General features: G+C 33.4%; 4 protein-coding genes across 4 annotated transcripts; all 4 read left to right on the top strand.

Annotated features, from left to right (window-relative positions):
* Positions 1–2,059: 2,059 nt before the first annotated feature.
* On the top strand, positions 2,060–5,088 carry LOC130991860 (uncharacterized). The gene is made up of 4 exons (XM_057916276.1): positions 2,060–2,623; positions 2,705–3,202; positions 4,587–4,697; positions 4,819–5,088. Exons 1-4 carry the CDS (start codon positions 2,147–2,149, stop codon positions 4,900–4,902), a joined length of 1,170 nt encoding a protein of 389 aa, XP_057772259.1. The 5' UTR covers positions 2,060–2,146; the 3' UTR covers positions 4,903–5,088.
* Positions 5,089–7,146: 2,058 nt separating this feature from the next.
* LOC130991793 (heat shock cognate 70 kDa protein-like) lies at positions 7,147–11,717 on the top strand. The gene is made up of 2 exons (XM_057916194.1): positions 7,147–7,466; positions 9,929–11,717. The coding sequence occupies exons 1-2, from the start codon at positions 7,247–7,249 to the stop codon at positions 11,554–11,556; spliced, it is 1,848 nt and encodes a 615-aa protein (XP_057772177.1). The 5' UTR covers positions 7,147–7,246; the 3' UTR covers positions 11,557–11,717.
* Positions 11,718–16,220: 4,503 nt separating this feature from the next.
* LOC130993744 (uncharacterized mitochondrial protein AtMg00810-like) lies at positions 16,221–16,784 on the top strand. Its single transcript, XM_057918781.1, has one exon. The coding sequence runs from the start codon at positions 16,221–16,223 to the stop codon at positions 16,782–16,784; it is 564 nt and encodes a 187-aa protein (XP_057774764.1).
* Positions 16,785–19,740: 2,956 nt separating this feature from the next.
* On the top strand, positions 19,741–24,888 carry LOC130991766 (disease resistance protein RGA2-like). The gene is made up of 2 exons (XM_057916150.1): positions 19,741–23,312; positions 24,632–24,888. The coding sequence occupies exons 1-2, from the start codon at positions 19,903–19,905 to the stop codon at positions 24,663–24,665; spliced, it is 3,444 nt and encodes a 1,147-aa protein (XP_057772133.1). The 5' UTR covers positions 19,741–19,902; the 3' UTR covers positions 24,666–24,888.
* Positions 24,889–25,054: the final 166 nt, after the last annotated feature.

Below are 25,054 nucleotides of genomic sequence, written 5' to 3'. Positions count from 1 at the left end.
TGCCGGCAAGCCACGTAGGATCCACGTCATTTTAAAAATTGGGGGAAATAAAATCGATGTCAAAATTGGACAAGTTATTAAATTGGTGTATTTAATTATAAAATCCTAACTTCGCGTCAAATATGAATTTTTGGCAAATTTGGTGTATTTTAATGCAATTTTCCCTTGATAGAATAAATTCTTAAAACAAATTATCAATTTTACAAATTCTAAAATGGTAAGTTTTTGAAAATTGTTTGATAGAATAAATTCTTAAACAACTTAATTATAAGATGTGAGCTACAACAACTTTTTAAAAATAATTTTTTAACTCTAATTTATTAGTTTTTGAGATATTACATTTTATAAGCTCTTGAATCAAATTATAAATTGTTAAAGTTTATAATCTCTTTAAAACAAATTTAACACTCTCTAAATATATATATACCCCCAAAAAATCAACTTTATAAACATTATTTTTAAGTTTTGTTTCTAGTCTAGTTATGCTCATCAATTAACATACACTTTACAAATACAAACAGCAAGTCTTGTTTTAAACTTTTGTACATATACATAATACACTTGACGAAGTCGTGACTCGTGAGAGCCACCACACATTGCGATAATGTGTATATTGTAAATTTATCAAAAAAAAAAAAAAACAGTTGACTCAAATTGTCTTTGCATTTACTTTTCCAACCAAGTGGAAATTTCATCGTATTTGGGCCGGAGCCCACCATCAAATACGTCATTAATTTTCAGCTTGATGACATGAGAGCTCTAGAAACAATCCCTTGAATATATCCACTACAAGATCCAATACAAACATCTCAAGTTGTCATGAGAGCTACTGTAGATTGCAATATAATGGACCACACTTTATGTCTTATTTTATGTTTTATTTTTAATTTTATTTATTTATTTAAATATTTTTTTTTCAATTTTAATTTTGTGATTATTAGTTAGTTAGAGTTTATTCCATCAATCTAGAGTATATAATTATTTTTTATTATTTAATTTCATTTTTATTGGTTAATAATCTATATAATATATAAAAGATGAGTTTTCTCCAACCATCTTTTCCCTCTATTTTTTCTCTCTGTTCTCCCATCATTTTTTTCACTATTTCTTTCTGTCTTTTTGTTATAAAAAAATATATATACTTTTAATTCTTTTTCAAATATCGTCAAATTTGATTTTATGAAAAAATATTTAATATGCATCTTAATTTTAAGTTTGTAACAAGATTTTAAATATGGTATAAAAATCATAAAAAATGTATTCAAAACGAATAGATTATTAAAATTTTAAAATATTTTTTTTGGCTTTCTCTTTGTTAAAATTTTACAACTTATTTATTTATGTGTGTGTATAATAATATTGATTTATTTATTATTAAGCGGAATACTCTATAATAATAGTGTGTATATTAATTTTCATTATCAAATAATTTAAAATTATTTAATAACTATAATTATCATTATTCTTTATACATAGTTGAATCATATTGAGTAATTGATATTTTATTTTTATTATACTATAATAATTTATAATACTTTATTTATGTTTTAAATTCGGAAATTTTATAATTATACTTTATACTTTATTTTAATTTTCATTATCAAATAATTTAAAATTATTTAATAACTATAATAATTTATTTATGTTTTTAAATTCGAAATTTTATTGAGTAATTGATATTTTAGTTTTAAATCATATTTTGAATTTGTTTATATTTGTATTATGTTTAACATTTATATTTATTTATTTAAAATATCATTTAATTTCGATTTCGCCGTGCATCGCACGGATTGGTGTAATAGTAGATTGATAAATTCAAAGTCATGGTATATACTTTAAAAAAAAAATTGAACTAAAAATTAAATGTAATTCATAGTATTATAATAAATTTTACTTTTATAAAAATTATTTTTAAAATAATAGATATAAACATAGAATACAGTGAGACACATAATATTGTGGGACACTAGATTTCATCGAGGCCTAACTAATGAACTCAATTTGTCTTTGGTTTTATTTCTTCAAGCAAGCGGACAAATTTTGTAGGTCGAGTAAGAAAATACTAATAAAAATATAGATAGTAGATTTTTCTTTATCACACACTGATTTAGAGAGAGAAGCGGAGAGATACTCTAGAGCGAGAGAAATGGAAGCGATGAGAGAGATCGCGAGATCCTACTACGAGAGAGCGAGCGAGGCCGCGAAGATTTCGATCGAAGAATCCTTCGCGAAACTCGACGTGGACGGCGACGGGAAGATATGCCTGGCGGAGTTCAAGAAATCGGTGAGCTCGTGGCTGCGCGCGGAGGCCGTGTTCGAGAAACTCGACGAGGACGGCGACGGCGGCCTGAATTTCGACGAGTTTCTCTGCCTTCACTACATGGAGAAGAAGGTGGAATTAAACAAATGCAGCGTCTGCCATGAGCTGCTGGTGGGCCCCTACTTCTCTTGCTTGCTATGCATAGGAAGACGTCCCGACTCCTACGACCTCTGCTGCTCTTGTTACCGCCGCCACGACGCTTTGCCCGAGCATGAGCACTCCGATCACTACATGAAGGATCCTCACTCTCTGCTCATGGAGTTCAGAAGTCGCACCGCTGCTGCTGACACGTCTCAAAATAAGGTGAGCTTATCCTACACATAACACACCTTAATTAATTATCCTCTTTCTTAATCTTGTTGTACGAGCGATCCATCCAAACAGAATGACATAGAAGAACTGCGCGAAATCGCAAAAGCCTATTACCGAACCGCATCTAAAGAAGTAAAAGACCGAGCTCGCGAGTTCTACCAATCCATGGACTCGGATGGAAACGGCCGAGTCGATTGCTCCGAGTTCCTAGACTTCATGAGTCAGAAAATCTCCTACATGCAAAACCTTAAATTATTCAGCGCGCTCGACCTCGACAACAACGGCACCCTCGACTTCTTTGAGGTCATGACGCTGTACTACATCATCAAGAGCGGCCGCCCCTTCTGCAACGGCGACGACTGCGGCAAATTCATCTCGGGAATATTTTTCTCGTGCGTCGAGTGTTTCAAGAATTCGAAAACCTCCTTTGACCTGTGCTCTGAATGCTACCGTGCGGCCAGGTATGATCATAATCATGACGGCCAGGCTCAGTTTTTGGACAATTATACGTTGCTGCAAGCTATGAGAGATCCGACTCTTGCACGGGAATCGGGGGTAAATTTGAATGAGGTAGAAATTTTTAATATGAATTGCCAAATATATCACTGCTTTTCTGCGTTGAATTTTCTGTCCCACTTTTAATTTATTATTATAGTTTTAATTATTCTATTCTTCAATTTTAATTTATTGTATTTGAGTATAATTTTGAGATAGCTAGCTACTGTCCACTTATCTAACTAGGGTTTATAATTATTTTTTATATTTATTTAAATTAATAATTGATTATTAGGATTAATTAATCCAATGTTAGGGTACATATAAATTATTAAATTTTACTCAATTGGTCTCAGCATTTAGTATCCATTTTTCCTTTTTTGGATGTCCCACATTTTTGTATCCATTTGAATCATCATAACCAGCGAGCAACCCGAACTCAAAGCCCAACCCACACGCGTAACTCTAACCCATCCGTCTAATTAAGAGCAAAATAGTCCTAAAGCATAAAAAATTGCCAAATTTTTGTGTTTTTTTAGATGTAAAACGTTTCAAGAAATCGGGTGTTCGCCGGGACTTCAATATAAAGCATAATTACAACTTTTTCTTTTATATCAATTCTGAAAGAGGTGGTCTCCTGTACTCAGGAACAGAGCCAGGAATTAAGTTCAGATGCTGAACTTGTAGAGAAATTTTGTTTGGGGTACATTTTTTTACTAAAACTCTCATAGATTATATAGTTTCAATATATTAAAAATTAGTTTCAATACATTACAATATTTTTTTTTGAACATTTCGTATATTTTAGCCATTTTTTATTAATAGACAAGCATAATCTATATAACAAACAATTTTTTTTGGGGGGCATTTCATACATTAATTTAGACATTTTCTATTCAAAGACAAGCATAATAGTAATAATAATAATGAACAATATTTTCATGGATTATATAGTTTTAAATAACACGATAATCCTTAAGTTAAGTATATATGAATGAATATAACAAGCAAACTTTTGTATAACAAAGTTCTTTTATAATAGGTATAGACATATATCTATATATATCTTCTAAAATAATTTTTTTTTTATCTCAAAATTTGGGAGGGGGCTTCAGCCCCCCTAACACCCCTGGCTCCGTCCCTGCCTGTACTTCTATCTGTATGCTGCGGGCAGTCTGACCTAAGCCGATTTCTCGAAAGGTTGTCAAATTGTGAATAAATGAATTTATATTTAGTGGAGGACGTTTAGTGTAATTAGGAAAGGATGTACTGCTCCGGCACATCAATTCTAGTAATTATAAATCGAAATATATAATTACCATAATTGGGGTTTTCGTTTCGAATTTTGATGTTATGTTCTTCATATACAAAAATAATAAGGGAAAATTAAGTACACAAGATATAAAACTCAATTCGAATTAGTAAATTGTGCACAAATTTTTATTTTTTGTGGCTGCAGGCAAGGACTGGACTTGTACTCCATACGCATAATTCGTACCTGACGACCAATGAACACGTACATATTCACAATCATAATGCAGTTGTTCCAGCACCATTAATTTCAAAGCGGGTAAGTATATATATACTTCTTTTAATTTGATTTTTCGGATAGAGAAATTATATATATAGAAAAGTATTTTATGTAAATGATTCTATGATTAATACCTATCCCCTTTATTAATGTATGTCAGAAAAAAATGCTGCTTGCACTCGAATCATTTGAATTAGCACTCAAGATTGGGAGCATTTCTAGCACCCTCTGCGCTATAATGTGAGAGGCAAAAGGAAAAGGAAAAACAAAAATTGTGGCTTGCTTTTTTTTTTGTGCGTGTGTTGTTGGCCTACCGATAAAATGATTAATGTATGAGGCCAAAATTCTTAAATTTGAGACCATCATGAAGCAATTTTAGATGTTGAAATTACAAAAAAAAAAAAAAATACATTTCCTCTTGGTTGGAGAATTTTGATGGGAGTCGGACATTTTTTTTTCTTCAAAATACATGAGAAATTTGCTATTGTGTGGATGCTCTAATATCTCAGTAGCAAGTCTTATGCGTCTGATCGACCAGTAATCTTAAGAAGATTTAGATTCATGCCACTAAAATATATAAATTCATTGTCTCCGCTATCCAACGAAGCATGGGAAAACAATGGTCACGTTAAAAACCGTGCGACGTGAGATTCAAACCCAAGACCTCAAGTCTTGGACATTAATCATCTACCACTAAGCCAACACACGCACACTTTCTTTACTTTCAATTGATAACTAGTATAGAGGATATAGATAACCCAAATAATTGACAATGTACTAGAAAATGATTCTCATAAGGAGTCTTATGTAGGAATGTTTAAAAAGTCAAGATTTGTCACACAATATTTAACTACTTAGGGTGCGTTTGGAAAATGATAAAATACATATATTTTTCCTTTTCTTTCACTCTTTCCCCATGATAAACTTACAATCAAAATGAACACACCCTTACAAAATTTGCATACGAGCAATTCGAGTTTTTGCAGCGATTTTGTATAAAGAGACACTAGAAGAGATGGGATTTTGAGGGCACCAACTTTTGAATCTATAAGAGCATCTCCAGTGCTAAGAACATAGCGCCCGACTGAGCTGGCGCTAGGTGGTGGTGGTCGCGCTGGAGCGCCGGGCCAAGGTGGCACAAGCTTTGCCCTAAACGATAGGAGTTCGTGGGTTTTTTAGGACAGTAACTTAGATTGATTTGGAAATTAGGATAATAACTTTCGAACTTGTAAAAATAGGACACTAATTTTTTTTAAGAGTAAAATAGGACACTAATTAATAAGTGTTGCATCTGCAGGACATTTTTCGGCCAATTATCGGCCGAGAAATGTCCTATTTTTACAACGCTTATTAATTAGTGTCCTATTTTTACTCTAAAAAAAATTAGTGTCCTATTTTTACAAATTCGAAAGTTTTTGTCCTAATTTCCAAATCAACATAAGTTATTGTCCTAAAAAATCCCCTGACTCAAACGATAGTGCCGGGGATTCTAGGGTAGTTTTTATTTTTTATTTTTTTTCAATATTTTTTGTTTTAATTTTGTTTTTTCAAATTTTAAAATCTTAAATTTTTTAATTCTTTTAATTTGTTTTACCTAATTTTTAATTATTATAATATTTTTTTATATATTGTATTTTATTTTAATTAATGTTATATTTTATTTTAATTTTAAAGAAATATTGAATTTTAAAATAGAAGAGTAAAAATGAGATTAAATGAAAATGAAGATTATAATGTTAATGCACTGGATAAGGGTGACGCTAAAGTGGGGACCACCAATTAGTACCTAGGGCCATGCACTGAAGATGATCTCATAATTTGTTAATTTTACGTATCAAATACGAATATAAATCATAATAATCGGCATTAATTAAAGTTGAGAAAAAGTTATATGTGGAGTAGAGTTACAATTTTTCTTGTGTTAAGAGTTTAATTAAAGCGTGTAAATATTGAGACAAAAAATGATACTTTTTCCCAAAACTTAATTATACAACAAGACTCTATCTGTCTATGTTATATCTTCCCAAAACTTCACCCACACCCACAGTGGACAGAAGAAAGCAAGTCTGTTAAAACAACAGATAATGCAAGAACGAAGCATAAGATATCTATCTCTACGGAAAACTTCTGAACACAATCACACTTAACAGCTTTTTCGGTGAGTTTTCTCTTCTAGATATGGTCCGTTCCAAAACATGATTTTATCTCTTCATCTTGTTATTTTTCAAGGCTTTTTCTTAGTTTCCTTTATTTTTCGTGCCATATTGTGATGTGTGAGAAAGTGATTTTCTTAAAAGTTAAAATAGTGATTATTACGACGACTTGGGTTGGGTCTTCGGGAAACTGACGATTACAGGATTGGACTTTATTGATCGAGTTGGCAACTATATATATTCAATACAAGTAGTTGTTGTTACTTGTTAGACTAGGTCAACACGATTGTGACTGAAGAAAGTGCTATCCAATGCAGGAAGTAGAACTGTGAGTCTTGTTTAATTCAACAAGTAGCGGCGGAATTATATATTTAACACTCTCGACACCATTGTAGCTTGCAAAACATATATCCGAAACAAAAGATAGCATCATCAATGGTGGGAAAGGGCCAAGGACCGGCGATTGGGATCGATTTGGGGACGACGTATTCGTGCGTGGCAGTGTGGCAGCACGAGCACAACCGCATTGAGATCATACCCAATGATCAGGGCAACCGCATCACGCCGTCTTACGTGGCCTTCACCGACTCTGAGCGACTCATCGGAGACGTCGCCAAGAATCAAGCCAAACTTAGTCCTACTAACATTGTTTTTGGTGAGTATTATCTTCTATGAATTGCTTCCTACCAGTTATTATCTCTCCATTCTTGCTATTTTTATCATGTTTTTTTTTCTTCATCTTTCGTGTCATGTTGTATTTGTGTTATGTGCGAGAGAGATTGAAATCAGCTAGGAATTGGTCATACTAAGAGGGTGTTTGGCTAAGCTTATTCTAAAGAGCTTATAAACTGTCAAAGTGTTTGGATAATTGATTTTATAAGTTAGAGAGAGATTTTTTTTGCTAGAGAAAGATAATTTCTTTTAGAAAGAGAAAATATAAGAGAAAGGAACTTAAATGATACTATATGATGAAAATAATAAATTATAGTTGAAAAATATTTGGAAAATGATTGTTGCCTATGAGATTATAAAAAAATATACTCCCTCTAAGTGAAATTGTTTCATAAACTTAGAAAATATACTTCATCCGTCTGACAAAAATATGAACATTTGTAAGTGGCACGAGTCTTAAGAAATGTTAGATAAAAGTGTATTGTGAGTGTAAAACGATTCCATTTTATAAAAAGTAGAGATAAAAATGTCTATGTTTTTATAAGACGCCCTAAAATGGAAAAATATTCATATTTTTATAAAACTAGTACCACCATCCCGTGCGATGCACGGGAATAATTATAATTATATAAAATAATAAAAAGTAATTTAAATTAAATTACATATATACATATATGATTAGCTAATTGTAAATAATTTATTTTTAAGTTATAATCCACAAAACATAAATAGTTAAACCATCCATTTATAATTAATCAAGCAAAAAAATATGTTAATACCTTGTAAGAAGTATATATTCCTTTCTAACATATACTATAACTATTATTTTTAGATGCATGCATATGTTATAATTATATTGTATTTAATTCCTTAAAAGTTGACAACCTAGTTAAGTTACAATGTAACTTACCTTCAGTCTTTCGTTTCTCGGTACCTTTCGTTTCACCTCTATTTAGTACATTAGTAAACAAAAGAATGAGAGGGGGGAGGGGGAATGAATAATTGTGTTGTCTTTCTTTTGCTAAAAACAAAATAAAATAAATACAAAAATTAAAAGTTTGGGCATGATTCGTTACGTCTACATACTAAAGGATGTATAATACAAAATGCAAGTTTTCCCTTCAATCAGTAGGTCGGAGTTTGAGTCATTCAGTGTTTATGAAGCATGTGTGTGAATTGTAAGAAAAAAAATTAAAAGATTTGCCACCACTTTAACATTTAATATTATTAGTGTTGTAATAATACACATTCATTTGGATATCAAATAAATGTTGAAAAATATTCTTTTGTCATACAATAAAAAAATCTTGTTGATTCATATAAGTAATTAAAATTGCATACTATATGAGAAAAAAAAAAGCAAATAAGAGAGAAAGAGAGGAAAAAAATTGTTTAAAACTTTTAACTCCTATCATTTTAAACATATATAAATTTACATTTCACATAATATATAACATATTAAAACTCGGGTAATGATATTTCGTTTAATATGTAATTGAATATTTTACATTATTTAAAAAAAGGAAAAATAAAGAGAAAAAATAAAAATAAAATTGTATAATTGAGTGTGAATTGTGGAAGAAAAATATGAAAAATGACATTTAGAAAAATAATGATAAAGCTGAGTTGTTAATGTTTGTATTGTTATATTATATTATATTATATTATATTATATTATATTATATTATATTATATTATATTATTTATATATATATGTATTGATGTTATATTTTTTATACAAATAAAAGAAAATAAAATTGAGAAAAAAGAAATTAAAGCAAATTAAAAAATAATACATAAAACGAAATATAGCAAATGAAAAAAAACCAAATAAAACCAAAAGATAAAAGATAATGTATGAAAAATAATAGGAGAGAGAAAAAAAATTGGTTTGATACTTTTAATTTTTATAACTTTTTTATTTTAACTCTATTTTTAACATAATATATATCAAATTAAAACTTGTTTTTATGATCTTTAATTTAACATGCATATTGAATATTTTATCATTACTCACAATATATAGATTTTAGAAAGAAAAGAAAAAGAAAAGAAACGGTAAAAATTGAGGGACAAAATAATTTTCTTTCAATGGGCTAAAAATATTAAATTGTATTTGGATTGGATTGAGTGTCCCAAAATATAGGCACTATTGTAAACTTTGTCGTTGAAACGGAGAAACCGATTTTTAAAATTTTGGCGGTAAAATATAGCCGTTAAACTGATCTTTTATATATTATATAGATGCCTAAAACAGAAAAATGTTCATGTTTTTATGACACAGAGGGAGTATAATTTAAATACGGGCTATTATTGCAATCTAAGCACAAGTTTATTTTCTTGATTTTTTGACTATCGTTTCTCCTTTGCTTTGAATTTATTGTTGTATCTCTCTTTCTACTCCAATTAACTAGTTGATTTTTTATTAATATGTTCATGATGAAGATGCAAAGAGGCTAATTGGCCGCAAATTCAGTGACCCAATGGTTCAAAGTGACATGACACTCTGGCCATTCAAGCTCATTGCTAACCCTAGCGACAAGCCTATGATAGTTGTAACCTACAAAGGTGAGGAGAAGCAGTTTGCAGCCGAGGAGATCTCCTCAATGGTGCTCACCAAGATGAAGGATATTGCCGAGGCATGTCTTGGATCAACCGTCAAGAATGCTATTGTCACCGTGCCTGCTTACTTCAACGACTCTCAGCGTCAGGCAACCAAGGATGCGGCAACCATATCCGGTCTTAACGTTATGAGGATCATCAATGAGCCTACTGCTGCAGCCATTGCCTATGGTCTGGACAAAACACATACTTGTGGGGAAAAGAATGTGCTTATTTTCGACCTTGGTGGTGGCACGTTGGATGTGTGTCTGATGACTATTGAGTGGGGCGATATAGAAGTGAAGGCTATTTCTGGTGATACTCATCTTGGAGGCCAGGACTTCGACATCAGGATGGTGAATCACTTCATTAAAGAGTTCAAGCGCAAAGAGGGTAAGGATATTAGTGGGAATCCAAGAGCTATTAGGAGATTGAGGAATGAGTGTGAAAGGGCCAAGAGGGCCCTTTCCTCCGCTTCCCAAACCACAATTGAGATCGATTCCTTGTTTGAGGGGATTGATCTATTTTCGTCTATCAGTCGTGCTAAATTTGAGGAACTTAACATGGATTTATTCAACAAGTGTATGGAGCATGTGGAGATGTGCTTGAAGGACGCAAAGATGGAAAGGAGTAGCGTCCATGATGTGGTGGTGGTGGGTGGGTCGAGTAGGATCCCCAAGGTGCAGCAGCTGTTGCAGGAGTCGTTCAATGGGAAAGAACTGTGCAAGAGCATTCATCCGGATGAAGCTGTGGCTTACGGTGCTGCTGTGCAAGCTGCCATATTGAATGGTGAGGGCAATGAGAGAGTGCAGCATATGGTTCTTTTGGATGTTACTCCGTTGTCGCTTGGTGTCTCAGCACGTGGAGATTTGATGAGTGTAATTATTCCGAGGAATACAACTATCCCTACAAGGCGGGAGAAAATATACGTGACGGTATTGGACAATCAAACCAGCATGAGCCTTCCGGTGTACGAGGGCGAAAGAAGCAAGGCATCAGACAACAATTTGCTTGGGACATTCCTTCTCGAAGGCATTCCAGCGGCGCCCAGAGGTGTTACTGAAGTCAATGTGTGCTTCGAAATTGATGCGAATGGTATCTTGAATGTGTCAGGGGAGGAGACAACGACTGGAAAGAAGAAGAACATCACCATCACCAACGACAAGGGCAGGCTGTCTAGTGAAGAAATAGCGAAGATGGTGAGTGATGGGAAGAAGTACAAGTTTGAGGACGAGGAGTTTAAGAGGAAGGTTGAGGCCAAGAATGCTTTGGAGAAGTTGGCCTACGACATGAGGAACATGACTATCAAATGTGATATGATCAAAGCAGGCGACAAGAAGAAGATCGAGGAAGCTTTAGAGTCTGCTACTGAATTGTTGGAGGCAAACAAACTTGCAGAAGTTGGTGATTTCAAAGACAAGATGAGAGAGCTGGAGAGCGTTTACAGGCCCATCGCCGCCAAGATGTCTTAAACCCGATTTACAGAATATCGTGTGGCTCTTTAATCAACATTTTCTGGATTTTGTTTTTGTACGTATTTTCTTCGTTTTTGCCTCTATGTAACCGCTATGATCATTTAAGTGTGTCAGTGTGTGTAAGACCGAAAATACAAAAAATGATCTTTTCTTCCAAAGGACCAGCAGAAAAAACGTACATTGTACGTGTAATTAATATTATTTTATTATAAATCTTATTAATAGCTATAGAAATATATATATCACATAGATTTATTGTAATATCTAATGAATTAATATATTCTTATAAATATATAATATGTAAAATAATTTTAAATAAAATATATAATAGGGGTAAAATAGGCAATCCACAAGTTGTGCCTTAAGATGCCTTAGTCTCTTTTTTTATTAGTATATAGATTGATAATTCACTAGTTCCTTATTGCTAGCTTTCAAGTGTTCTATATTTTGCTAGAGGTATTTGCGGACGTTCTCATGAGAGATTTTGGGTTGATTTTAGGGGCAAAATGATATATATATACCCATTTTAAAAGATAAAATTTAAAAAATACTCCTTTTTAATAAAACATATAAATATGCTCATTTAGGATATTTTTATCCTTATGTTGAGTATTAATGTATTTTGTACTGATGCTCAACTACTGATGTTCAACTTGTAATCGATAAATGTTGAGCATTAGTGTATTTTCTAAGAATACTTGATTCCTCGACTCGCAATTAGTAACTTTGAAGAGAAAATATAATTTCTGCTATGGCCGACATTGTGGAATTGAAGTATGGGCTTGTTACTTTGTCTTTTATTGCTAATTATTGGGCTTTGGGAAATGGGAAATGGGAAACTGGCACTAAGATTTGTTGAGTTCGAGGGTTTTTTAGGACAGTAACTTAGGTTGATTTGGAAATTAGGACAAAAATTTTCGGACTTGTAAAAATAGGACACTAATTAATAAGTGTTGCACCCGCAGGACACTTCTCGGCCAATTCTCAGCCGAGAAAATGTCCTATTTTTACAATGCTTATTAATTAGTGTCCTATTTTACTCTAAAAAAAATTAGTGTCATATTTTTATTAGTCCAAAAGTTTTTTGTCCTAATTTCCAAATCAACATAAGTTACTGTCCTAAAAAATCATCTGACTCCAGATTTGTTTGTTAAGAAGCCCCATTTGTGTTTTATAGTTATTACTGCCGAATTTGAAAGGAAATTGAGCTTGAAAGGAGATTGAGGATTCTATTAAAATTCTGAAAACAATTATACACATATAAAATGATTAAGACAATCCGTCCAATAACCTTCATAAAAATATTTAATTGAGTTTAGGGTAATTTTATTCATAGCCCCTGTTTTACTTAGTATAGCTCCCATATAAAATAATAATAATAAATAATTATAAATTTACTATTTTATCCTAAAGCTTATAGCCACCAAATTAAATATCCTATATCTACAGCCCCAAACAATATAATTTTATGATTTTATATGCAATCTATTCTCCATATTGAACTCCTCGTCGATCAGCATAATACTTGCTTTAATGTCTTGATGAACAACTTTGGGCTCAATCGTATCGTGAAGATGTGCAATACTGCAATAATCACTAGTAATTAATTGCCAAATCAAAACAAAATTAATTAAGCGTTCTTTCAAATCAACAAGATCTGAGGTTCAAAATAACCCTACGATGGAATCTAATTTACAACGAATATCCTTTCAATTTTCCATTTGGGTAAATATCAATTTTGGTTCCATCGTTTGACGTTTTCTCAAAAATATCCCACCTCAAGCATAATTATAAAACAATACCCTTTGTTTCATATTTTTCTATTTTATCTCCCTAACTCACTATTCTCTCTCTATCTTAATCTCAATTATCCAAACACTTTGACAACTTATAAGCCCTTGAAACATCTTATAAGTTATTGGAACTTATAAGCTCTCTAAAATAAGCTTACCCAAACACTCCCATAGAATTAAGTGCCCATGGTCTACATGTAGCTTTTTCTTCGCCTCCACCCCATCCCAAATTGCAAAAATTGGTAAAAGTCGAGTAAACAAATTGAGCAAGTCTGACCTGAAATGAGCTCTTTCCATCTGTCGAACTGTCGTAGGATTTCATGTGCAGCATAATGGCATCAAATTGGGGAATAACATGTGACTCGGCTGAGATCATCATGAAGTGTTGGCAGTGGCGGATCCATAATTTTAAATTTGGGGAACGATAAATAAGCATATAATTATAAAAATTTTAGATCCAGGTCACGAACACTGTCTTTTTCACCGATAATGTGTTCTCTGCCAGTGTTTGTAATGAGAAAAAAACAAAAACGATAAGGAACATACAATTGAAGGAAAATTTTAAATTTTTAGGGGTACAAAAAACAAAAAATATTCTATTAATCATAATATATGACTATAACATTACTACTATTTTTTTGGGGAGGGGTACAGCTGTACCCCCAATGTCCTATATTGGATCCGCCAATGAGTGTTGTATACTGAAAGCAATACTTTTATGCTTGTATACATTGATTCCTTAGTTCACTACGATTATCCTATCTGAATATTGTCACTGCATTATATATTATAGTCTAATTTATCTTATACTATTGATTATATGGTGTGTTTTATATCACAAAAGATCATATAATCGAAAAAAGTTAAGATATAAATTGAGTTCACAATCGAGATAACTATGGACAAGTTGTCGGTTTAGATCGATTGTAGCATAAATAGATAAATAGTTTGTCTTAGCTATTTATTTGTGCTAGTACATTTGTGTATTGAACAAGATCATAGTAAGATAAATTCTTATATTCTGACTAATTAAGAATCAAGATCTCGGTGACTTAAATAGTTTTAACCTTAACTGAATTAATTAGCGTGAATAATTAATTGACTATTGCTTTGATTTATCAAGGGTGAGAGGTCTATTGAAGATCAATATATTCGATACTTTGGGCTATAACAATTATGATTTGATATGCAATTATATTGCCATAAGGATTTGTGTCCTGCTAATAACATGATGATAATATCCTCTCGAGGAACTTAATAGTTTATCGTATTAAACCCTGCAGGTGGAATTAGTTCCAATACGATAATAAGTTCAAGTGGTAGCACTCAAGATGTCGTATATAATTAAACGATTAATTAATTAATTGATCATCAGAGGAATTAATTAATTAATGGATATTGGATATCTTAAACACGAAAATTAATTAAGTCTAATACTAGCCCCGACTCACCTAAAGAATAAAGAGGTAATTCATTATTAATTTTCTAGTGGAATAAATTAATACATGTGTCTCTATTTATATTATGGGCTGAATAAAGAAATCGAGCAGTGGGAGACCCAAACTTTATTCAAGCTAGTAGATCCCCGCTAGGCCCAATAAAGGCTTAGCTCCATAAGGGCGTCTGTTTCCTCTATCTCTCACTAAGCCTTGGGCTTTGTTTGGTTTAATTAAGTTTATGGGCTTATTATTTAGGTATATGATCAATACCTAGTATAAATAATAAGAAAACCCTAAACCTAATTACGTGTGACATTACGTAAGACCAAAAAGAGAGAAATTTGTGAGAGCACAAAGAGAGAGGAAGCGACGCATCTTAGAAATGGAAGAAGGCTTGGAGATCGTTGCCATCCAACGTCAACAAGTTGGAAGATCAACTCTGGAGTCGATCATTGCTGGATTCGCAAGTAAGATTCTATTTTCTTGTTATAGACACGTGATTTTTGTATGTATTCAATCGTTTGATATTCGAAATGAATCACGGGCACATGAATCATATGTCAAAATATGGTTCCTTTACACCAGTCCACATATTCCAAGTAGTGCAGCGGTATAAATCGATCTTAGCAGACTTGATTTCCCACCCCCAATAGGTCATGTTAATAGAAACAATGACTTCATATCAACAGTATGTCATGCACCACCACCTTGAGCTACATCAAACCAATAAGGCTGCGTTTACTTTGATGGATAAATTTATCCATGAAAAATGATGGATAACAAAATTTATATACCTTTAAATGTCTTCTTTCTTTTCCCACATTTTACACAAAAGAGAAGTTCACCATTTTTCCTTCCTTATTTTCACTTCAATGATGAATAATATTAACTCTCAATTTTTTGTGTGATAATATTATCCATCCTTGCAACTACAAAGGGCTGGACAATCCAGCAAATAGATATTAATAATGCTTTCTTGAACGGAGACTTGGAAGATACCATATATATGAAACAACCGACAGGGTTTAAGATCCTATTCATCCTAACTATGTCCGCAAACTTCAGAAGTCACTATATGGCCTAAAGCAGGCTCCATGAGCTTGGTATGATAAGCTCAGGGGTTATGCTTTACTCGCTCTACTTCAGACTTCTCTCTCTTTTTCACAGAAATGATAATGGGATTCTCACTATGATCTTAGTTTATGTAGATGATATTCTCATCACTGGAGATAGCTCTCAGGCTGTGCTTGATATCATCACTCAATTACACCAGAAATTTGCTTTGAAACATCTTGGTGAAGTACATTACTTCCTCGGAATAGTGGTAACTAAACCAACACCCTCCTTTTACTCTCTCTGCCAAACAAAATACCTCAATGAACTAATTCAAAAAGAAAATATGTCATCTTGCAAACCCTGCCCTACACCCATGGTTACTTCTCCAAAACTCACCAAAACTGAGGGACTTCCTTTCTCAGACCCTACACTATACCGTAGCACCATTGGGGCACTTCAATATCTAACACTTACTCGCCCAGATATAGCCTTCTCTGTAAATAAACTAACTCAGTTTCTAGCTTATCCTACTGATCTTCACTGGTTAACCTGCAAACGCGTGCTTAGATATCTCAAGGGCACTTCCACTCTTGCTCTCCAGTTCACACCATCTTCCCATCTTCGTTTGGTTGGATTTTCTGATACAGATTATGCTAGTTGTCCCGACGATCGCCGCTCCACTGGAGGCCATTGTGTCTTTTTTGGAGATAATCTTCTCCTTTGGAGTTCTAAAAAGCAGCCTGTTGTGTCTCGAAGCAGCGCGGAATCTGAGTATCACTCTCTGGCAAATATCACTACTGAGCTCATCTGGATTCAGTCTTTTTGCAAGGAGATTGGTCTCACTATTCCTACGATCCTCATCAAGTATGGTGTGATAACACAAGTGCAGTTGCCTTGTCTGCAAATCCGGTCTTTCACTCTCGCACCAAACACATAGAGGTTGCGCGAGAGAAAGTAATGGCCAAAGTCATTGAAGTTGGGCATGTTCCTACTGCCGATCAAATTGCCGATGTGTTCACCAAACCTCTTCCTGAACACCGTTTCGGTCTCTTAAGGAACAAGCCCAGGCTTCATCCACCAGGATAACAGTTTTGAACAAGTTTTTTTTGGGAGTATGTTGAAAGTATATTTCATTTTCTGTTGTAACAGTTAGAGAAGTCAGCTCAGCAAAAGTTAGTTGTTAGCACTTGCAGTTAGCAGCAGTAGCTCTTGTTTCTATTTATATCAGCTTCATTTGTAATTTTCATTAAGTTCAATATATCGAAATTCTTCAATCTCTCTACATCTCAAACTCTCTCCTGTTCTTCTTTAGCAATTCGAGTTTTTCCTTACGATTTTGTTTATGTTTTAAGGAGGACACTAATTAAGAACTGGGATTGAAGAAACCGAATTTTGAATCTATCGTGAATTGTTGATTTTACAAACCAAAGCAAACAGAAATGGTAATAATTGGCACTAACTTGAATAGTAGGATGGATTTCAAAAAAAGAAAAAACTATATAGGTTTGTATTGATTATAACTTTTCATACTACATAGGTGATAGGACGAACTAGTTTTGCTGAATTTTATTTTATTTTTTATCTTTAAATTGAGGTTGTGCATATGGAAGTGTGGGCTCCTGCATTATTTGATAGAGCCCAAATTTGTAGTGCCTCATGGGATATTTATCAAACCCGTTCATGAAATAGGTCCTAGACAAAATGAGATAAAAGGACCCTTTATATAATAAATATAAAAAATATTAATATCATAAAAAACGATTTGTTCAAACTTTTGTAGATACGAAATTATTAATAATTACATCAATGTTAATATTATCTAACATATTTTTTTCAATAGTCAAAATTGCCAAACTATTGAACTTTTTTTGTGACATCGATAATCACAGTGAGGTTTTTATTATTTTAAGCTTCGAAAAGTTCTTTGAAAATTATAGAGTGATAACTGAAATGATCACACAATTTTACAAACTTCAGGGATATATGGTACAGGTACCCCAAATTCCGTACGGGAAAAAAATGGTAAGTTTAATTAATTACTATTAGTTTTTTTAAAATTGTTTAATTGATAGAACAAATTCTTAAACAACTTATAAGTTGTGAGCTATAACAATTTTTTAAAAATAAGTTTTTTAACACTAATTTATTTTTCATAATCTCATAAACAACAGCAATTGATAAAAATAATTATACCATGATTTGTTATTTTCAACATATACCCTTATGATTTCTTCTCTCTTCAATTCTCTATCTATGATTAACTCATAATTTTCTCTCTAATTTATAAGTTTGAATTTTTCATCCAAATAAGTTGATAATATATAAGCTCTTGAATCAATTTATAAATTGTTGAAGTTTATATGCTCTCTAAAATAAATTTAACACACCCTCTAAATATATACCCCCAAAAAGTCAACTTTATAAACGTATATGTGTTTTTGGCATGGACAACATTATTTTTTAGTTTTGTTTCTAGTCTAGTTATGTTCATCAATTAACATACATACAAACTTTTTTTTTTTTTTTTTGACTTGACAAAGTCGTGAGAGCTACCACACATTCCGATAATGTGTAGGCGTAAGTTGACTTGAATTCTTAGGGCCGAAGCCCACCATCAAATACGTCATTAATTTTGAGCTTCATAACATGAGAGCCCTAGAAAGAATCCCTTCGAATATATCCACTAGAGTCTACAAATCTCGAGTTATCAATAAACTCAAATTGTCTTTGCATTTATTTTTTCGAGCAAGCGGACAAATTTTGTAGGTCGAGTAAGAAAATACTACTCCCTCCGTCCCATAAGCTTAGGCTGATTGGGATTTTCACAAAGATTAAGAAAAATCATTGGAAATAAAAATATATAAGTAAATTTCCTAGTATGCCCATATTTATTATTTAATGATGTATTAATGTGAGAGTAAATTAAAGAATTAAATAGGGATATAATAGTAAATGAGTAAAAAAACATTACTTTTTATGGAAACAAGCCTATATAAATGGGACATTCAAAAAAGGAAAACAAGCCTAAGCTTATGGGACGGAGGGAGTAATAAAAATATGGGAATGAGATTCAGTGCACCACATTTTATGTCTCACTTTTAATTTTTATTTTTATTTTTTTATATATTTTTTCTTCAATTTCAATTTTATATGCTTTAGTTTAATTTTGTGATTATTAATTAGGGTTTATTTCATCAAATTAGGGTATACAATTATTTTTTCATTTAATTTCACTTTTAATAATTAATAATAGATTGATGAAATTCAAAACCATGGTATATACTTTTTAAAAAATTTAAATTTTGGAAATAAAAATTAAGCGTGATTCATAGTGTTATAAATAAATTTTATTTTTATAAAAATATTTTTAAAATAATAAATATAAGAATGAGACATAGTGACACATAAAATTATGAGACATTGGAGATCATCATGGATTGTTTAACAAGTCAACATCTATCACACAATATTTAATTAACTACTTACTACATAAATGTAATGCGAGTAATTCGAGCTTTTGCAGCGATTTTGTGTAAGGAGACACTAAGAAATGGGATTTTGAGGGCACCAACTTTTGCATCTATCATAATTTGTTAATTTTACGAACCAAATATGCATAGAAATGATAATAACTGGCATTAGCTAAAGTTGAGTATATTTTTTCTTAGTGTTTTATGAAAATTAACGTGTAAATATTGAGATATAAAATTATACTTTTTCCCAATAATTAATTATCCAATAAGACTTCATCTGACTATGTTATATCTTCCCAAAACTTCACCCACATGGCCACATTGGACAGACGAAAGCAAGTCTGTTAAAACAACATATAATGCAAGTGAACACAACTGTTCCACAACATGATTTTATCTCTTCATCTTGTTATTTTTCATGGGTTGTTTTTCTTAGTTTCCTTTATTTTTCGTGCCCGTTCGATCGAGCCACACTGCACATGCTCTTAAAGAATGAATAACAAAACATCCTCGAAAAGGTCAAGTTGGATCATTAATGACTTTTCCTTTTTCCACATATAATTGAAGAGAGATAATGCTTGAATGGTCATCCACAACTTTACAATCATCATCTTCACACGCAAAAAAAATTCACAAGCATTCTCTCTCTGCAAAACCATGGATGGAGGAGGTGTGTCTGCTGCGGCCATTGAAATTCTGCTTCAAAGCCTTATCAATGTTTTCAAAGAAGAGCACTCTCTACTTCGAGGTCTCGACGAAGATGCCCAACAGCTGCAAACGACTTTGGGAATCATTCAGGGTTACTTGAATGATGCGGAGAAGAAATCCATCTCCCAAGATGCTGTCAAGATCTGGTTGAGGAAGCTTGAAGCACTGGCCTTCGATGCTGATAATGTTTTGGACGAACTCAGCTATCATCTTCTCCACAAAGAAGTCAACAAAATGAAGACACGCAAGGATAAGGTACTATCATGCTTCTCATCCTTTAATCACATCTCACGCCCACGAAATATGGCTCTTGGAATCAAACAAATCAATACGAGTTTTGAGAATATGAACAAGACGGCAACTGAGCTCGGCCTTCAGAGCATAGTGGTGAATGCACCTGCTGCTGCTGCTGCTGTAAATGCTTCCTTTGAGACTGATTCATTATCTCTTGATCCAATCTTTATTGGTAGAGATGATGATGTGCCTAAACTAGTTGAGATGCTCACCCAGACCCACCCACAGGAGAGGATCTTCTCTATCCTTGCTCTTGTCGGAATGGGAGGTATGGGGAAAACTACGTTGACTAGGAAAGTCTTCAATCATGAAAAGATGAAGACTCAATTCGGATCACGGCTTTGGGTTCATGTTTCTCAAACTTTTGATCCAATCCTTCTTTTCAACAAAATCCTTTCAACATTGACTTCACATACTGGTGTGGGAGTTGAGAGTAGGGAAGTTCTCCTGCAAAAGCTTCAAGAAGCTTTGAAGGCTAAAACTTATCTTCTTGTGCTTGATGATGTATGGAACGAAGATTTTCAGAAATGGGAAGGCTTTATAAATTCCATGTCGGGAATAACTTCTACTAAAGGAAATGGCATTCTCATCACTACCAGGAGTCAAAAGGTTGCTTCAATTGTGAACCCACTTGACATTCATATGTTGAAAAGCTTATCAGATGAAGATTGCTGGTCGATAATCAAAGCTAAAACTTTTGGAAATGGACAAGTTCCACCAGGATTGGAGAAGATTGGAAAAAAGATTGGAAAAAGATGTCAAGGTTTGCCCTTAGCTGCCAATGTGGTCGGGGGAGTGCTACGCTGTAAATCAGAAGAAGAGTGGCTCCAAGTCGAAGAGAAATGGCTTACAGATGTTGAGGGAGATAACATCTCAAAAATTTTGATATTGAGTTTCGATAATTTGTCTTCACCATCACTCAAGAAGTGCTTCACATACTGTTCAATTTTCCCAAAAGGTGACAGAATTGTGAAGCAGGAGCTGATTGAACTATGGATGGCAGAAGGTTTTCTTCAGCCAAATGGAAGAGATGATATGGAGTGTGTGGGCGACATGTTCTTTAATATGCTTCTACAAAACTCTTTGTTGCAAGTTGCGAAGAGAGATGATATTGGAAATGTGGAGAGTTGTGTGATGCACGATCTTGTGCATGATCTGGCATCTTCTGTTTTGGGTTCTAATAATGCAGATGGCTGCAACCAAATCAGATACATCACTCTTCAAGGAAAATCAAAGCCTATGCCAAAACATTTGCGTACATTGTTCTTGGAAGGTGGAGAAATTCCGGGTAACATGTTGTCCAACTTGGAAAGTCTGCATGTTCTTACTCTTAAGAGTTATGGAGTTGAAGAGTTGCCCAATTCAGTTAGGAAGTTGATACATTTGAGAAATCTTGATATTTCAAATACAAAAATTAAGAATTTGCCAAGCTGGATTAGTGAATTCCATCACTTGCAAACATTAAGAGCCGAGAGAACGTGGGATCTGTTTCTGCCAAGTACGTTAAAGTACTTGATTAACTTAAGGCATCTTTATATCAGCGATGGTGTGAAGTTGCCTGCGGAGATTGGGAGATTAAGTTGTCTCCAAACACTAAGGCACTTTAGTGTGGGTGACAACAAGGGCTATCGAATTGAAGAGCTTGGAAGTTTGAAGAATCTCAAAGGAAAACTAAAGATTAGTAGTTTGGAAAAGGTGCAGAGCAAAGAAGAAGCAGAGACAGCAAAAATATTTGAGAAGCCAAACTTATTTGATTTGAGGTTTGAATGGGATTATTCCAGAGAAGGTGAAAGAAATGTTGATGAGAGTGTGTTGGAAGGCCTCCAACCTCATGCAAATGCCAATCTAAAGAAGTTAGAGATTGATGGATTCAAAGGCAAAAGATTTCCAGAATGGATTGAGAAGATGGCAGTACGGGATGGGCCTCAAGCCTCTTGGCTACCACTTCAAAACTTGATTCAGATAACACTCGAGAGGTGCTCAGAATGTGAGGAAATCCCACAGCTGGAGCACTTGCCAAATCTCAAATCTCTTTCTTTGATAGGATTGGAGAAGGTGAGGTTCATAAATTCTTCATTCAATAATTTAACATCCCTCAAAATAGGAGACTTGGAGGGATTGGAATGTCTGCCAGATTGGTTATTCTATAAGAATCAGAATCTATCAGAGTTGGTGATAAGTAGATGCCCCAGGTTGAGAGAATTACCAGATGGACTGGAAACCCTCAATTCTCTGGAGAAGTTGACTATTTCTAGATGTGGAAATGTGAAGTCAATAGGGAATCCAAGTGGCAGAGAAGGACAATCACAAGGAATCCTTCGTCGGCTCACGATCGAAGGGTGCGAAGGGTTGATGGTTTTGCCACGTCAAATGCTAGAGTCATGGGCGCCAACAATCGAGTATCTCAAGTTGAGGGGATTAAGCAGCCTAAAGAATCTGCCGATGGTAATTGACTGCCTCGCTAAAGCAGTGAGTCTCAGAGAATTGGCAATTGTTGGTGTTCCTAAATTCTTCATGTCTACTGATAGTGTCAAGAGTTGGGGTTCAGGCTGCTTATGGAAATTAGTGATAGATGTGAGTTGGGAGTGGTCAATGGAGAGTAGTGTTGGCATTAAACAGACTGTGGATGCCTTATTGCAAGGATGCTGCAACTCACTTACTTCCTTGGTCTTAAGAGGGGTGGAAAATTGGGAGTGGTTACCAGAATCAATTCAACATCTCACAGCTCTTGATTGGTTAGCGTTACATAATTTAGGGGTAGAAGAATTGCCTGAATGGTTGGGGAACCTTCCATCTCTACGGATCTTAAGTCTAAATAGATGCAACAAGTTGAGGCGTCTGCCCTCTTGCTGGGGGGATGCATTGAAGTGGTTAAATATCAAAGATTGTGGGGAATTAGGCATTGATCCTATTCCTGCAGAGTGGCACAACAACTTTCCCAATCTCACCGTCTGGGTTGACGGCCGCTACCTGATTAAACCTTGCAGCAAGTAAGTCTTTCGTTGTTTAAGTCAATTTTTTTTTTCACTGAACAAAAAACTCGTGTACATTCAATAGGGTTAATAGCATGTAAAGCCACGAACTTTAAGCGAATTCTGGTTTTAACCTCTAACAAAAGATTCTGTCTGTAAAACCACGAACTTTGAAATCTTTCTGATTTTGACTACGGGATAAATTTCCGGCAGCTTATGTGACATTTTAATCAATTTCCATTAGTCATTTCCCCCAAAATCTTTTAATTAAATGCCCTAATTCTCAAAATCTATTTCCTTTAGTCATTTCCCCCAAACTCTCTCTAGAGTTGGAGGAAGCATTCAAGTAAGAAATCCTCAACTATTCGGTGGAATCCTTGGACAATTGCTTAGGTCATTAGTAAGAATTATTTCGGCCATTTCCTCTAATTGCTTTGTTATCTTTCATCCTATTATTGCTCTATTTATTTCTAAATTATTTTGGCATTCGGTGGAATCAATAACATCATCCTATTGCTTCCTGCTTGTCTTTAAGTTAAATGACATCTTTTTGTATTTTTAAAAGAACGACGTCGTTTTTGTGTCATTGTCGATTAAGTCATGCTAGATTTCAGGCTGCCAACTCAGCCTATTTTTTGCCGGAAATTTATCCTATAGTCAAAATCAGAAATATCTCAAAGTTTGTGGTTTTACGGGCAAATTTTTTTGTTAGAGATTAAAACCAGAATTCGTTCAAAGTTCGTGGTTTTACAGGCCATTAACCCGTTCAGATATATGGTGCGTCTTACAATTCTCATTTACAGTTTCTTAATTTCCAATTAAAATCTAATTACGGTGCATTTTAAAGACTGGTCGTTTTCTATCTTATATGGTGTGCGTTTTAAAATAATAAGAAAGAAGATAATAGAACCAAACAACACAAAACTTATGAGTAGCTTTAACGAAAATCCCTTAGTTGAAGCAAAAACAAGTCATAACCAATCTATACCTATTAAAACATATTCTTGTTTTACAAAAGTTAGTTTGTCATAGTGTATTAATTATGATGTGCATTATTATTACTATATATATTATCTTATAAAAGTATGTTTTCTTCTAAATTTTAATTATTTACAATATCCTTACTTATTTTAAATCTTCTGATTAATAAAAAATTTGCAATAACATTTATCTATTTTCTTTTATATGGAGTATATGGTATATATTTTTTAAATCCAATATTTTTACTTAGGTCGCATGTATTAGAATATAGCCTTGTATATCAATATCATACTGTGCTATCATAATATACCGATATTGATTCCATATTAACTATCATTCTGTGTTGTATTGTTCAGAACTTCAACAGTGTTGAGTCGATGCTTCCGCTAGAGAAATTGAAGCTATAGATAATGACTCCATTTGCAGAGCTGCTTTCTTCATCAAGACATCTTTGGTTTATTTGTCAATTTTGTTATGCTTTGGTTATCTTTTCCAGTGGCTTTTGAGAATGCAAACTACAAATGTCATGTTTCTTGACCAATGTTTTCCGTTTTCTATCTTTTGAGGAAACAGAAGCTGTTGAAGTAGCTTTCTTTTAATAGACATTCATTTCATGCCACGAGAAAGTAGTTAAGGTGTGTGGATGACATGAAATGAAACATGACAGATTTTTTTAAAAGGAAAACATGATAGATTGATAATGAAATAGAACGTAAGAAATTTGTGATGCATATATCTTATTTGTTGTATGAAACTCATCTATTTTGGAAATTGGACAC

Source organism: Salvia miltiorrhiza, chromosome 7, assembly GCF_028751815.1.
Source record: "Salvia miltiorrhiza cultivar Shanhuang (shh) chromosome 7, IMPLAD_Smil_shh, whole genome shotgun sequence".
NCBI lineage: Eukaryota > Viridiplantae > Streptophyta > Magnoliopsida > Lamiales > Lamiaceae > Salvia > Salvia miltiorrhiza.
This window is presented reverse-complemented; position numbering and strand designations above follow the sequence as displayed.